General features: G+C 37.6%; 1 protein-coding gene across 7 annotated transcripts in view; it reads left to right on the top strand.

Moving 5' to 3' along the window:
• Positions 1 to 16,146, top strand: part of NEK7 (NIMA related kinase 7) — a 67,512-nt gene that overhangs the window by 19,961 nt on the left and 31,405 nt on the right. For all 7 annotated transcript variants that reach the window (XR_014853815.1, XR_014853813.1, XR_014853814.1 and 4 more), the window contains 2 exons: positions 6,900 to 6,962; positions 7,540 to 7,650. Coding sequence is in view for 4 of the 7 variants with exons in the window: in XM_085068313.1 (XP_084924439.1) it covers positions 6,900 to 6,962; positions 7,540 to 7,650 (174 nt within the window). In the remaining 3 variants the exon portion in view is untranslated. The remainder of the gene's footprint in view (positions 1 to 6,899; positions 6,963 to 7,539; positions 7,651 to 16,146) is intronic.

Here is a 16,146-nt window from a genome sequence, read left to right as displayed (position 1 = left end):
CTTCTGGGATTTCCTAAAATTCCCTGGAGGTATTTTTGGTAAATATAGTCACAATACTTAATTTTGCTCTAAAATTTATTTTCGTAGATGTGTTTTGTTGAGAAGTGATTGCTTCTCAGAGGAGCTGATAAATGGGTTTGTTCTATGATGGTGCTTCTTCCTTTTGATTTTATTCAGATTTAAAAACTCCTTTTTTTTCTGATGCCTTTTTAATGGAAGCTCAGCATGGACAAAAATGGAGAAATGCTTCTTTCAGTTATAAGAGAGAGGTTTTAATCCCTCAGTTTTAGGCCTGTGCATGGATTTCACTTTCTACATTAACACAGTGTCTCTAAATGCTCTACATTGTGTTAAATAACATAACTGAGATCTGAACTTACACTTTTCCACTATCTGCCAGTTCTCGTCTCACATCTTCTCTGCTACATGTCTTCCTCTCCAATCTTGCAAGTCATGTCTGTTCCATCCCCTCCTGATTTCCTTTTCCTGTCTGGGTTAGGCATGTACCTGTTTCCTTGATGTGTATTTGGTAGTGATTCCCCATGTGTGTCTCTACTGTCAAGGGCTTATGGGGCTTAGAATCCCTCAGTTATCATTTCTTGGAGTTACAGGATCTCAGGCCATTATTCGTTCCAAAAGGATCGCCAGTTTTGAGTTCTTATGAAGCTTTCCAACAAGAATGTTTATTTATCGCTAATAAAATTTTGTTTGGCTGAAATATATACAATATTGATAAATGTTACATTACTGTGTACAAAATCTATGTTTGTGGAATAGCATGTGAGCAGAAGCAAGTAGCAGTAAGATGCTGTGGGAGAAAGGACAAGCAGATGGTGACAGAAAGCACTCTTCCTGAATTTGTAGTTGCTGCTGAGTCCAGATGACAGGAAGAAGCAGTATTCTTGATTTGGTTTTTATTAGGGTAGGTAGTACAGTGAGACCTGTTTAACTTGCAGGTTTTTTAATAATAATTTAACCAGCAGAATTCACAAAATACTATTCACAAAATATATGTATATACTATACTATACAAAATACAAGAAGAAAAAATACTTTTCTTCTTGTTGTAACCTATGTGCTTCATCTTCCCAATTTTTATTTGCCTCTGTGTAATTAGGAAAGTAATAATTAGATTCTCCCTTTTTCCAGCACAGAACTATGTTTCTGAGATGCTGTTAAAATATTACTGAAACCAGAAATAAAAACAAATCTTCACTTACGAAATGTTATAATTGTCTAATCTATATATCGAGTTAAAGAAACATCAGAAAAGATCAGCTGCAAGTAAACTGTGACCATAGCAGTCTAAACTGAAAAACTTCTAGGTAAGTTTCTTAACACATGCTAAGTCTCAGGTCCAAACTATCCTGCAGATGATGCCTGCAGAAGCAGCAGTGCCTCTCTGCTACTGCAGCTCTGGGTAACCTCTGCAACAGAACACCTGGGGCACAGTGCAGTGTTCCGAGCAAGGACCACTGCAGAAGTCCCTCCCAAGGGCAAAGGAAGCCATTACTAGGTACTAGAATAAATGCTCACAAATAATCCTTAAACAGCAAAACAGCTTGTAAATATCTGTCAGTGACTGTAAGGCTGTATGAATTCACTTTATGAGCTGTTCTTTAAGCAAACCTTAGCTACTCGATATTTAAAATATTATATAAAGCTGCATATTTCAACAAAACTTCAGAGTCATTGCATTTCTGCCTTACATTGTTCTGCCTTTCTTTTCCTTTCATTCCAAAATTGGAGGCCCCATGTTAGAGATTCAGACAATGAATCCTTTTATCTAGGACATACATTCATTATTCATTGTGCATTGTCAGTGGATTGCTACTTCAGGCCTGAATTACAGTTAATTAATCTTAGAAAAGCACTTGTAATTTCACACTTTATGAAGCACTATTGTCTCAGCACAGCAGTGCTGTGGTGGCAAAATAGTCTTAATGCTTGTTGCTGTTCAGTATTGTATCTCTCAATATTTATGTACATTCAGGTCTTTATTTTGCTTACTTCTCTGAAGGTTTATGTTACAGCAGTCATGCTTGTGTTTTGGCTTGGAAATGCTTTTTGATATTTTTATTGCATACAGAATTTCAAGCAGAATAGAAATGTTTGTTACTTAAATGATGAGATTAGGAAGACCTTTGTCCTTTTCAGTACTGAAAAGGAAAACCTGGAAAAGTGATGGACTAGAGCAAGTGGGATTAGGTAGATTTCCAGTTTGGCACTTCGCTTCAGGTGATGAGTTTGGTTGGTAGCTGGTAATCGATCAGATACAGTCTGGACTTGGAAGCTAGGGCTTGATGTTTTCCATTAGGTGGTTCCATGTTTCTAAACCTTTTTGCTATGCCCACAGCTTTATATAAGCTTTATATATACATGTATATAAGAACTTCACTCAGGAAGTTGAATTCATGTATTGTGACTCCTTTGTTTAGGTTACACATCTGCATAGGAACAGTTCCTGCTCTGTAGCTTACAGTAGCTTAGAAAGTATTCTAAAAATACCAGTATCTCTTGACTACTTATAACTGACATTTCTGGAATGCTGAAAGAAAAAAAGGTATAATCTATGCTTACATGAAGGTACTAGAGAAGGGATTGAATGCAGAGTTACCACAGATGCCTTAGTTGCACAGCGCACAGAAATGTGGTAACTATCAATGTAGGGTTGTTCTTTTACTGTCCATTAGTACACAGTCGACTGCAGGATGAAATGAAAAACTGAGAGGTAAAAAGGTTTATTTCACTTAATGTGCTTGCTAAGGGAAAAAAAAAAACTGCTAAGGGCTTTTAAAATGCTCCTTTAAGTCTCTTCAGCTGTATTTGCCTAATTGTTTTAAGGAATTTCACAGTAATTGCTAAGGTAAAATGCTTACCACGTTGAGACTTTCTGATTACACTCTTCATGAAAGCTGTCACATCATAAAAATATTTATGGTATTGTTTGCTGCTTATTAGTCTATTTTTTATATAAAATCATAATTAATTTTAAAAAATGTTGATCTTATTATAGTCCTTGAAAATGGAAATTGGGGGAAACAATTAAAAGTTGAAATAAGAATATATTCAAGTGTGCAGTTTGTGCTGAGTGGAGTTGGTGCTGACTAAAGAGGTGTGCCTCCCAACCGAATTACCCTGTGATCCTGTCCTTGTAAGTGGAATCAAGAATTAGAATTATTGTTAATCTGATGAATAGGCTGGCAGTCTAATCTAAATACAGCATTTTTTATTGTTAGCCAATTACAGTGATGATAACACTTGTGGTCTAATTACTGCTCCTTTCCAATAATCAATGTATGGAGCTTCATCAGTGACCTGAGCCCTGCTGGGAGAAGGATGCTGGTAGTGTTTTTATGTGAGATTTTGCTGGGTGGCTTCAAGCAGTCAGTTGCTAATGCTTTTGTGTTGATGCAAAAGCTTATTGTTCAAGCTTATCCAAAAATCCAAAGTTGTTTTAGACTTTTGTTGTATCTGCTGTAATTTCCTTGAAGCCATGCAGTTGCACAGAGCTGAGCTGAATGTAAAAGCAGGTTAGGTACAAGTCATTTGACTGCAATGACTTTGTTATAGTTAAGTCACTCAGCTGCAGGCCGTGTGCTGCCGCGGCTAAAACCAAGCTCAAAAAACGAGTGCAGTCCCAGTGAAGTCTGGAGCAAAGGTTCGAAGTCCATAGGCAGTGTGTGTCTGGGCTGGGCTGTGGCCTGCTGATGGCAATGGTGGTACTGTCTGTACAGGGCTAAAAGTTGTGTGCGTGTGGGAGAGATCTGTGTGCAACACTCCTGCTGGAGCATAAGCTGACCTTTCAGCTGGGCTTGCTGAGTCACAGAAGCTGAAGGTGGAATTAGTCTGCCTGCAAAGCTATAAAGTGTTCCAGGCGTGATGGAAGTACTGACATCCCTTGCCCGTGTTACACTAATGGCCAGTCTGCAGCAAACCGCAGGCAAAGGGCAGCCTCTCCTGCTAAACAAACCTTCCGAGTGCTGCCAGGTGCTGTGCGCTATTCTGACACGCACTTGAAAGGATGTTCTTAAAGTCTTTCATTGCAACTTCCATTTTTCAGGGTAAGACATTCTTCAGTGTTGAGTCATCTGCTGGTGAGGAAGCACGGAGGTTTTTTCCTTGTGTTTACAGAAACCTCCTTGTGAGAGCTGACATGGCTTATTACACAGGGATCCTCTGGTCTGAATTGCAGCAGTTTGGCAAAATAAAAAGATAATCTATTCAGAGTGAAAATCTCTGAAAGCTTTTTGCATCTGGTGTGATTCAGAGGTTCTTCAGAGGCCATGGATTTAATGTTTTTTTTGCTTTTTTTTCATTGGTTTTTTTACAAATCTTATTGTTGGCGGAAGTTAATGTTTATGAACTGAAATTCTGGATTTCTGGGAAATGCTATTTATAGTCTTTTGAGGTTAGATCTGGATCAAAATCTGAGAACCACAAGAATCCTAAACAGTAAATCTTCATATTGTCTGTATTTGTGGTTGTAAGGATCAAATAAGACTTATTTTTACTGCCTTGCTTTATTTAATTTAGATAATTTTTTAAATACTCAGTTGAGCTGAAGCTGTGACAAATTTGCCATGCTGCTTATGAAGTGTGGTAGAAGTATTGGGAGTTGTGTTTATAAAACTTAAGTGTGTCCTTTGGGGAAAAGAGATGCTTGTCTATTCCATGTTGTTTAATAACAAATTAGAAGTACTGGGAATAGTATCCAGCATACAGAAACAAAATTTGGTCTTTCTTTCCTATGTCTTGAGTCTAGATTTTGCACAGCCCTGAGTTTAGGATTTTATTTTTGTTCTTTTGTTACTGCTGTATGAGAGGTACTGATATATGTCCCTATCAAAGACATATCTTGTAAAAATAGTTTTCTTGGAAAACTTGTTAGTTTAGGTGTGTAGGAGATTGTTCCTGGAATAGATAAATTAGTGTGCTTCTTGGCATATTGGAATAGCCATTAACAGTTGCAAACTGCCCTGCTTTGTCACACAATGAAGCTCTTTTGGTTTGAACCTTAAAACTGTGCTTTTGGTAATTCTTCCAAATCTTACAAGTGGATAGTGTGTGTAGTTTACAATCTGAAATACTGTCCCCAGTTTTGATTAGGTTTTCCAGTGTGTTTGGAGTTGAATCGCTGTATCATTTATAAGGAATGTTCTTATCTCACTGTTATCTAGAGCTTGGTAAAAATGAGAAGCCTCAAGATGCTCCCCTGTATCTGTTCCCTTTTTTCCCTTGCTTCCTGATACGCTTTCACTGATTGTTTTTGGGAGAGGGTGTGTATATTTTTCCATTTCCTGGTCTCTTAGGTTGTAAGGAAAAATACTTGATTTCATGCCTTCTCAGTATTTCCTCAGTTAATGTGCTACCTGTAATATTTAGGATTTTTTAAAGTGTTTCTTAAGAAAGTCATTACACTTCCTCATGACTGTTTTTGCATTCAAAGTTTAGATCTGTAGCAGATATGGGCTATTCCATCTCCTTCACTGAGTCTCCAATTTTAACTCATAAGCTCTTTTCTGTTTTTCATCAGTGTTACTTATCTTTTAATACTTGTACCTGTAATTTCACGCATAGTACTCTTTTTTTCTACTATATCTGAAATTGCTTTATTTCTTAATGTTAGCATTCCTTTCTTGTGACTTAAGCTGCTGTGTTTCTGTTAAGTCCCCCACAGTCTCCTGCTTGAATAACTGCTTTTAACTCAGTCTCTTTATTTCCCATCATCCTGGCATTAATATACAAGTAGTTGTGTGGTAGCTTATTCCTTTTCTTTCTTGTTCAGTAGTTTTGTTTTCTTCTGGTTTTCTTCTTTCTTCTATTCTTCTTTTCTTCTTACTATATGCCAACCTGGCATTTCAGCTCTTGGCTCAAGAGTTGGCTTTTTTTTTTTTTCCCCTTGTCTCTTAATTCTTCTGGATAGTTCAGATGTAATAGGCAGACCACAAAGAAGTTGGTGATGTTTTGTTAAATTTGTTTGTTAAATTCAGAAAATAATGGTAAATGAGAGAGGAGGGATTCCTTGAGGAAGTAGCATTTTGGTCATTTTTAAGGGAAGTAGTGCATGGAGGTGCACATTTGAGAAAGTGAAGTGAAAATCCAAAGGTGGTAAAAAAAGGAGTGAAAGTAGAAAGATAATGCATTAAATGTAGACATGTAGAACTTGGACAAGGACTCTAATGGCAGGAAAAAGTACTTAAAACAAAAATTGAAATTAGTGGAGAGTAGCATGGCTAACTGGAGAAGGCACAAATGAGATACATTGCAAAGTAATTTGGAGTAGGTGTGAGGTGGGAAAAAAATGAAGAGCAGAGATGTCTAACTGTAAAAGGCTCTAAAAGTCAAGGTGACAGATGAGGGCTTAGAAGAAAGTACTCTAATAAATAACATAACCCAAGTCATGTCTTTGCTGGCTGAAGGGAAGGAAATGGGAGAGAAGGAGTTGGAGGTGACAGTGAAGTTTTGATCCCAAGAGAAAAATAATATGCATTACTTAGAATTGAAACGCAAGACTGCAGCAAGACTAAGGGGAAGAAAAGGTATGCTCAGTACTAAAGAATCAGTTTGTGAAAATGATGTGGCAGGAATCCAATAGAAGCCTGAGATCTGAACCATGTATCAGGAATGTGCTGAATTAGTGTGTGTGTTGGAACAGATGGACAGAGGTGGCAATTAAGTCATTGGAAAGCTTGTACTTTAAATGGCCTTGTTTCCTATGAGAGGGCTAAAAGAATGGCCACAGCACTAAATCAGTGCATCAGAGTTCTGAAATACTACATCTTGCCATGAAATGCATAATTCAGATTGCTTTATGAATGCTAGGAAATAATGCTAATGATCACTCAATTTACTATATTTTTATCACTTAATAAAAATGTTTTATCTCTTGTACATAGATATTTGATTTAATGGATGCCAAAGCCCGTGCTGACTGCATCAAAGAAATAGATCTTCTTAAGGTAAAAAATTTGTTTAAAAAATATGTAGCCATCATCAAACAGTGTATTAGGCTTTTTATAGACATATTTGAGGTGTCCACTGGTTTATTGTGTAGAGTTTTTAAAAGCTTCGCATTGAAGAATTGTGTTCTTTATTGCATTAAAAATTAACATTGAAAAGTAAATCCAATAGAATAATGAATAACATTTCAAGTAGAAGTTTCTGCCAAAACTGCAATATTGTGAATGGCTGTGTCCTTTGTACAGTAAAATCCTGACTTCAAAAAAATTTTTCCATTTACTTCAAAAATTGACTTTGCTATTTCAGGTAAGTTTAGCATGTTACTGGATATATACACTGAAGTGAAATTCCTCTAAAATTGCGATTCCAGTCACCATGTTCATCCTAAAATGTCATCCTATTCTTGCAAAGTATTTGTAAATTCTTTTCATAAGCATATACTTTCTGTAATTTGTATCACAGTGAAATGATTTTAGGGGTTGTTTAGTGTGCCTAAGTAAGAATGTTTCCTATGTCAGTCTGAAAAGATGTGCTGTGCTCTACACTAAAACGTGAATTACTGTTTTGCTTCCTTAGCAACTGAATCATCCAAATGTAATCAAATATTATGCCTCATTCATTGAAGACAATGAACTGAACATAGTGTTGGAATTAGCAGATGCTGGAGATCTCTCTAGAATGATAAAGGTAGGGATTAACTTCTTTTTATTGAATAAGACCATGTAAGGTTCAACTTTGGCTTTTGACTCTGTGTGATCATCACTGGGTGAAATGCAGTGAAAATGTCAGGAACTGTAGAGAAAAGCTGAGTGTTCAGGCTGTTCTTTTTTTTTTAATATATGCCCAATATTGATGTTTATGTAAGTATTTTTATCACTGTTGCCTAGAATGTAGGTGCAGATGGGGATGTAAGTAGACTGAAATTATATTAGCAGTGGGGAGAAGAAAAAAGCATGAAAAGCACTGCCACCACCATTTAGAACAACCTTATTTTAATGGTATTCTGGATTTTTTGGCACAATTGTTTTGTGTTCCAGTATTTTATTTCATATGATAGCAGGGAAAGCAGACAACTGGTGTCATACAGGAGAAATATCTTCCAGATCTTGAACTGCTGAAAATGTATTTCATAATTCTTTGAAATCACATGAAGTCAGTTTACTGATGTGGTTGTGCATTATGGGTTAATTGCTTTTTTTTGTAGTTTTTAATGCCTATTTAGCTACTCAGAAAAATTTATCCAAGACTCATTGTATAAAATTGTGTATTCTAAAACTTATATTAACTTTTAATTGCCTTTTAAAATATTTCTTTGTCTTTTGACAAACACTTCCTGTCTTTCCCTTCTCTTTTTCCACTGGGTCTTGGGCTTAGTATGTCCTTTTAGCATTTTTCCTTGTGTGCACACCAGCATTATTGCTGTCAACACAGCACAACACCACTGTGGGCACAAACAATGCCAGTCAATTAGCGTTCACTCAGCAACAGCCGGGCACAGAACACAGTTAGGCTGTTTTGCTTGGGATCTACATGAATAGAGAATGTTAATTTCTTCATTAATGACTTTCATGCTGGTCTTTTTTTTTGGGCTTTTGAAGAATTTTCCTTTCTAAATTGATAATTGTAAGGTAGGACAGTCAAAATTTAGTTCTAAGCAGGTTGACAGCGTCTGTTAATATTTATAGCCAAATGTGATGTTTTTCTTCATCTCATGAATTATTAATTCTGTGGGCTTACATTTCATAAAACATAAAGGAAGGTTTGTCTTTTCTTTTGAATGTTCAGTTTTGACACAACAGTTACTAATATGAGTACTCTGTGACAGATTGCCTTATGGCATGTCTGGTCTTATGACCCACTGAAGCTTTTTCTTTTTTCCCTTGCTTTTTTTTTATTATTTAATTTTAAATCCAATGTGTGGCTTTTTCAGTGCAGTTGGCCTCATTACACCTTGTTCAAGTCGGTGGGTATTTCTTACAGGCTCGATCTTGGAGGCACTTTGTGATTGTCCTCTTAACACAGGGATCATGTTTAATGTAGCAAACTTAGATTGCTGTTTGATGTTAATGACAGCCTATCAGGCTATTATTAAATATGTATGAGGTGTCACAATGCACTGTGTCTTCATGCTGCTGGTGGAGGAAATGATTTGGTAGATTACTTTGACACTACAAGTTTAAATGTGGGGCTCACTAGTCTTAAAAATGTATTTTAAAAATTGCCTGAAAAATAAATGATATGTAATAGTATAGAAACTTCCTAGAAGAAATGGCTGCCTGTCACCCTATTAAGGTAAATGACTATGTTGTGTTATTAAGAGAAATAAACCATGCTTTGGTTTCCAGTGTTCTTGCTAGAACGTTGTTCTAAGTTGTTGGAGAATGTTGAGATACCCCCAGACAGTGTTTGGGTACCAGGCTTGTTGTGTGATTTGTAGAGGGGATCAAGGATGTTTTTGAAATTGTAAATGACCACAGCTTGAATGACACTAAAACCAATGTTAATGTGAGGGAAAACTACTTTAACTAGTTTACTTGGGTATTTGTTATGACATTATTGGCACATCAGAGAATACTTACAAGGCTGCTGTGCCTCACAGTGCACCTTAATGAATTCTTTAGTTCTTCCCTTAATGAACCATATCCTTGCTGCCCAGCTTTTATATCGTGCCTCTTGTTACCTGCGAATAATACTCTCTTTGTCCCCATTGAGTAGAGGGCTGAGGAAAATCACTTGGTGCATTCATATGAATTCTAATAGAATTCATAGAATCTGCTGTATGTCCAAAAAAAGCAGCTGTGCATTGGCATTTACATGTCACATAATGAAATCAGAAATATCTCTCTGCCACTGTGCTTATGTATGTACATACACAGGTTTTATCCACTTTACCTTAATTATTTTTTTAATTATCTCTGTCACAGGGAGATGTTTCAATATAGTCTCCATTCTCGAAAGCAAGAGAGTTCAAAATTGAGTATTTCTTACCATACAGCTTCCTGTTACAATTCTTGAATGTGGCGTGTCAGTAAAACTGAGAGGGAAACATCAGGGAGGGGGAAATATTTGTGTTTGACTCACAGTTGGTTTTGCACTACAATATGTACCTCAGCACTGTGTAACCCCTGTGTGGGCATGGTGGAATGAGAAAAAGTTCTTTATTTTTCTGTGCTGGTGAATTAGGTTGCTGGATACTAGTACCTCAAAGATATCACAAATAAATTATTATTAACGATTGTTCTAAGTCCCAGTTGCTTATGATCTGTTGTTTGTCTGTGGTCTCTACTGTAGAACATGTGATAGTACATGGCTGCCAAGGTTCAGGGAAGTTCATGAGAACTGGTGTTACCTCATAATAGCACCTTCTCCTGCAATACAATAATATGTTGTAAAGCAAGTTTGAGGCTTGGTCCCTTTTCTTATTAGTCATGGTTCTCCTCTGCCACAAACAGTGACAAAGTGAAAATTTTCTGTATGTTTTTTAGTTTGTTTTCTGTTTTTCAAGCAGCAGTTGATATATTAAAGAAAATGCCACAAATAAAGAAGAATCTACTAATTGAATTAAGAAAATGCATTGCAATAATTGAGTAAAAAGAGCTAGTTAGTAAAGTCTGTCCTGAAGATGTTGAAACAACACAATTTGAATTATCTTGCAGAGTAATTAGCATATTATTTAAGGTTAAATATAAAATTACTAGGCTTGCAAGAAGGGATATTATCAAGGCACTAAAATGTTGGGGTATTTTTTAACTCAGCAATAAACTTTTAAGTCTGTTTTATTTCTGCAGTACTTTTAGGTTTTACGTTCTGGCAAATAATCTTAGTGCACCAGAAAAAAATGCAAACTTTAAACTGAATATGTCATACAGATCTTATGGAAGTTAATCATGTTTTGGAAACAAGCATGAAAGCTTTCATCTAAAAAGTTGAAAATAATGTTTGCAGCTTTCTCAAGATAGATAGAAAATAACTTGAATTCTGCAAAATGTCACCTAGGCACTTCACCTACTCCTCAGACAGCACTTCCTTTGTGTATTTTTTCAACTTTAAATAAACAGAAACATACTATAATTAGGTGGGTAAAATAACAAATATTTAAAAACTTTTCATCAGTATGAAGTTCCTATTGATATCTCAAGTTTCTATAGCTATGAATAGTGAATTCTTTGTCCTTGAACTTATTTTTTACAGGGTAGTCCAAATGCAGGAATAGTCACTTCTTTCCAATCAAGTGATGCATATCTAAAATTGCTCCTTGCAGGAGCTGGAGCTCTGTTCAAACTTGTTTGAAATCTCATCAATTCTAATTTCAGTGTTTCACTGGTGGTGGATATTTTGGGCTTCGCTGTATGAAACTGCATCAGGCAATTTCTCTTCTCCGCATGGTGTGGAATGCAGACTTTCCTTCCCATGCTAAAGGAGTTTTTTGAGATTAGTTTGCAGCACTCTGAGGTTGGCTAGCTTACCTGGGCTGTGTTAAGGAGTAGCCTGCCCTTTTGTAAGCTTTGAAGCAATTTCAGGTTCATTCACTGGCACCTTTGCCAGCCCTGGGTGCTGCTTCTGCCTGTGTGCAGCAGCCACGACTCCACTGCAGCCTGAGTGTGTCACTGTGAGAGGTGACAGCCTGTGGGGATCTGTGGGTGTGCTGTAGCTGCAGTGTGCCTTACCCGAAGTGTTCAGTGTCTGCACAGTACTGAAGGGAGGTCACTTCATTCTGAGCTGGGCTGGTGAACAGGGGCAGGTCAGAAACTTGTGCCTGAGTTGCTTTTGTGAGCTTAGCAGTGCATCTTGCCCCTCTGTTTTTGTGGCACGGCAGTGTCTTGAGGGGGCACACACACTGCTGCAGCAGCTCATTCCTTTTTCTGTCTGCACACCAGCTGCCCTGGATGCTTGGTCCCTCAGAGCCCATTATTACCCTTTCTCACTGCAGTGAAGGTGGCTGTGTTGCTGGTAATGGAAAAGTGTCACTTGTTTTTTTTCCAAACTATTTTCTGGTAGATTGCTGTCCTGGGAATGTGCTAGAAATGTAGAGATAGTTTTGCAGAAAGCAGGATTTTCTGATAAGTGTTGATAGTACGTGGTAGCTATAGTTTGACTGTTTAACTGCAATAGCAGTAATTTTCTTTTGCTGTAATATTTGTAAGATTTTTGAGAGTATGAAGTTAAGGAAGCGTCTGTGTAGGGAAGAGGTGCAGTCAGAATTTAGCAGGTCAGGCATTAAATTTTGCATGCCCTTCCCAGGGCAAGACCCAGGATTTTGGGAAACCCTCAGCTACTAACAGACTATATGATTTGGCTATGTCTTTATGATATAAAACATTGATCTAAAACATAAGCAGTTGTAGGAGATAGTTGGTGTTCCTGTTTTGAAAGCTGGTGGGAAAAAATGATGTTTCATGTGTATTTTGAATGGCAGTGTTGCAGAAGCTGTTTTCTGCCATGCACACACATGTACAGCAGGACTAACTGTTTGCTGCTAGGATTGCCAAATATATAGTTGTGTGAGAATGTTTTCAGTTTGTCAAAATACAATTTCCCACTAAAATGTTGCATGCCAGCATTTCATTATAATTTCTTGCAACCATTGAATCTGAAATATTCTAAGCCCCTTGTGCTTTGAAACAGATGTAAAACTCAGGGGATTTTTTCTTACAATAATGGCTGTGAAAATTCACATAAATTTCAGTTATTCTAACATAGGTGTTAAACAGAAATTGCTGGAGCATAGTTCCAAGAGTGGAGGAATGTCTGTGCATGTAGAGGCGTGTGAACCTCCTCCATCTCTTAGTGCTGACATGACCTGAATGACTGTCAGTGCTTCGACCTGGACCAGTAGGGGTGACTGAAATGACATTGCCAGAAATAGCTTTTTCCATGCTTTGGATGGGCTGAAGCTTTCCTGTGTCTTGAGGGTGTTTATTCTTTCTTACAACCTGGGAAAGGGAGTAGTCTGAGATTCGTGTGGGGAAGACAAAAGACAAGGCAGAGCAAGGAGTGGGCTGAGACAGGTAGCTGAGTGATCCTAAGTGGGGAAAGAGAGCATCTGACTGGGAAGAAGGAAGACAAATACACCTGTACTAGCTGATTGGCAGTGTTTGAGGGAAGGTAGACAGGGCTACTGCTAATTTAGGCTACTGAGAGTAGGGACTGAGCAGCGTAGAGAGTAAAAATAGTGTATTGGGAAACTATGAAATGGGATTTCCAATACTGGACATGAGCACAGGGAGGTTGGAGAGGAGCTGATGTGTTGTCAGAGAGCAAGACAGACAGAGTGGGCAAGGATCCTTGAGACAGACAGACTTGCTGCCAGCAGTGAGAGAGCCTGGATGGGCTAAGTCAAACTGGCTGGGAACAGGCTGGGATGTGACTCAGTGTTAAGGGTGCAGCTACTCTGTGTAGAAATGGTTGCATCTGTGTTGCCTTTGCTGCAATGGGTGTTTGCAAGGTAGGGAATTGGAAAGACAAAGGTTTTGTGGTTAATACAAGTCAATATTTTTCTAAAGACCATCCTTACTGGCTCTTTTCCTAAGGGATGCTGTATAAACCGCTTCAACCCCTGCTGTTTTGGGGGAGTTCTGATTGCTTATTCTGTATTTCTGACATTCAAGGCAAGACTCTGGGTCTGGATTTGTAGAAGTATTGAGCATTCACAGCTTCATTCTGAGTGGAAACTGTGCTTTGAAGATGAACTGTTTCATAAAGCTATGTATGTTAAGAAGGAGGTGCTTAAATTGGTGCCAGAATTAATTAACACTTTTGATCTTTATTCTTGGCCCACATTCTAATCTGTAAAATGGGCATATTACTACCTCATAATTTCTAAGGCCATTTGTGAAGATATTTTATTAATTTGATATTCCAATAATATGTACTAGGAAGCTGTACTCCTCCCTGAAACTTATATTTAATAATAGGTTATGAATAGTGCACAATAAACAAAGCCTAGAGACATTTTCAAACTGCTCATTAGCTGAGTGTCATGAATGAATGAGTAAAGGGTTTTCTAACATAAAGAACTGAAAAACTGCATGCACACACTCTCAAGGGGGAGAAATTATGGTGGCTCTAATTCTGAGATTTTTCTTATGCATATATTTATGTCCAAATAATGGACATAATGATTTTTGGAAAAGTATTTTTAAAGTAGTCTTTTGTGCATGTTTGTGTAATTTTTTCCTTTTCATGACAGTGATTTATCTTGATCTATAATTGCAGGTTTTAAAAACATGGAATCTGGCTCTTTTGGCTTTCAGCAGTGTCTCTTGTGCTTTTTTCTTTCCACGACTGCTAGATTTAGTTTAAAGAACAAAAAAACCCACTACCACCACCCCCACGCCAAACCTCCTCACACAAAGTATTTTTATTGAGCATATGGTTATATTTTATAATATAGAACAGTTTGGCACTTTGCTGAAGCTACATCATTGATACACCTTAAAAGCTTCAAAATATTTTTTCCTCAGTGTTTTTTTTCCTGCTTTCTATATCACCTTTACCTTAGCTTTTTTCCATACTCATTTTTGAAACAAGCTTCAAAAGAGAGTGTAGCTTGAAGAGGCCTTTAATATAATAGGATAGTGTAACACAGGGTGTGCTAATTACAGATCAAAGCTAAACTATTTTTATGTGCCTTTTCCTAAAGGACGAACCTGGGGCTTTGAACCAGTCAGGCTAATTTTTGCCACTAACCTTTTTTAAAGGTACTAAAAAACTTAAAAAATTTTCTTTATCCCCTGTAATTAAAAAATAATGCATCCTTATTCAACTTTGTATATCTGTGTTAGCTGTATAACAGGTAAAAAAGGGGGGCATGGTGTTTGGATGGGAAGTGGCTGCTCTGTGGATGGAGCTGTGAAGTCTTAAAAAACAAGTTAAGGCACAGAGCCATTCCAGAAATTTCGTTCCAGAAGCTGAAATGCTTCTGGTAAGCATTTCCTCCATCCATGTGTGTTCCTGGGCTGTCTGGCAGGTGCTCCACTGTCACCTTTGCTGTCAGCCACAGGTAACCACAGCGAGAGCAGCAGCACCAGCTCACCCTGTGCACGTTACATACATGTGCTGGCAGAATCAGAGCTGGCTGCTCCCCCAGTTGATAATCAGTGGGATAATTGGGCTGGGTAATTGCCAGGCAGCCTTGTTAGTTTTTCTGTGAGTCAGCCATTGTGTGTGTCTGCCGCTGGAACAATAAGAATAAGCGGGCAGATTTTCTGCTAAAATAATTAGACAATCAACAGTGTTTTGTCTTGTGGCTAGTTGCCTTCGCAGACATCACACCTGAAGCTGTTGTGAAGTACTGGCTGTACACACAGGGAAAATAATGGTGTCAGTCAGCTATGAAAAGTTAACTTGACAGTAAACTTCATTTAACTTACACAGGCTGTTCCAATAGCTCCAACTGGGGCAGAAAGGCTTTGGAGATTTCATCTCCACTTTTGCCCACTGGTGCTAGAATTGTCTGTGAGTCTTTAAAAAGCAGGGAGAGTTAAAAGATTTTATCAAATAATAATAATGGGTACTTTCCTTGTTTGAAATGCCCTGCAAACAATATGTGGGGATTAATTTTAATTTTTCGCACAGTTGTGTTTGCAACATTTGCACTGTCAGTGTTTGCACTATGTGAATAACTTGCTGAGAGTAAAGAGATTTCAAATCTGTCTGCCTTGTTTGTAGAGAAAAGAAAGAAAAAAAGTTAACATGATAGCTTCTGAATTTACTGTGTCATGCTATTGCTTTTTATTAGGAAATAGACTTAATGATTCAAGCATGAGTTTCACCTCTTCATGCTGTACCAGTTTTCCCAAGGGGATTTTTTTGGAGAGAGATGCATGTAAACAAATACTGTTGAATTTAAACATGTAGCTGTGTGTTTTAAGAAGCTCCACTCAGTGGTAACAGCAGAGACAAGGAAAATGATGCAGTATTGGAACTCTTACATTGGTGGTTCTGCAGTATATCTGATTTCAGGTGATCTCTGTTTCTGAACACTTTGTCCTTGCTCTTTTGCATCAGCAAAAATGTTAAGTGGAACAGAGGGACTGTAGGTGGGCTGCTCAATAAGGAAAAATGAAAGGAGTTCTTGCAAAGAAAGTTGGCTAAAAATGTTTATGTAAAATGACTTTGTTCAGAGCTTTCTAAGGAATCTGAGTTTAACCAGGAGTCTTGTTAAGTCTGATTATTAGCATG

Source organism: Lichenostomus cassidix, chromosome 8 (assembly GCF_008360975.1).
Source record: "Lichenostomus cassidix isolate B80296 chromosome 8, HeHo_3.0, whole genome shotgun sequence".
Classification (NCBI taxonomy): domain Eukaryota; kingdom Metazoa; phylum Chordata; class Aves; order Passeriformes; family Meliphagidae; genus Lichenostomus; species Lichenostomus cassidix.
The sequence above is the reverse complement of the archived record's forward strand: the minus strand, read 5'-3'. Positions and strand labels throughout refer to the sequence as shown.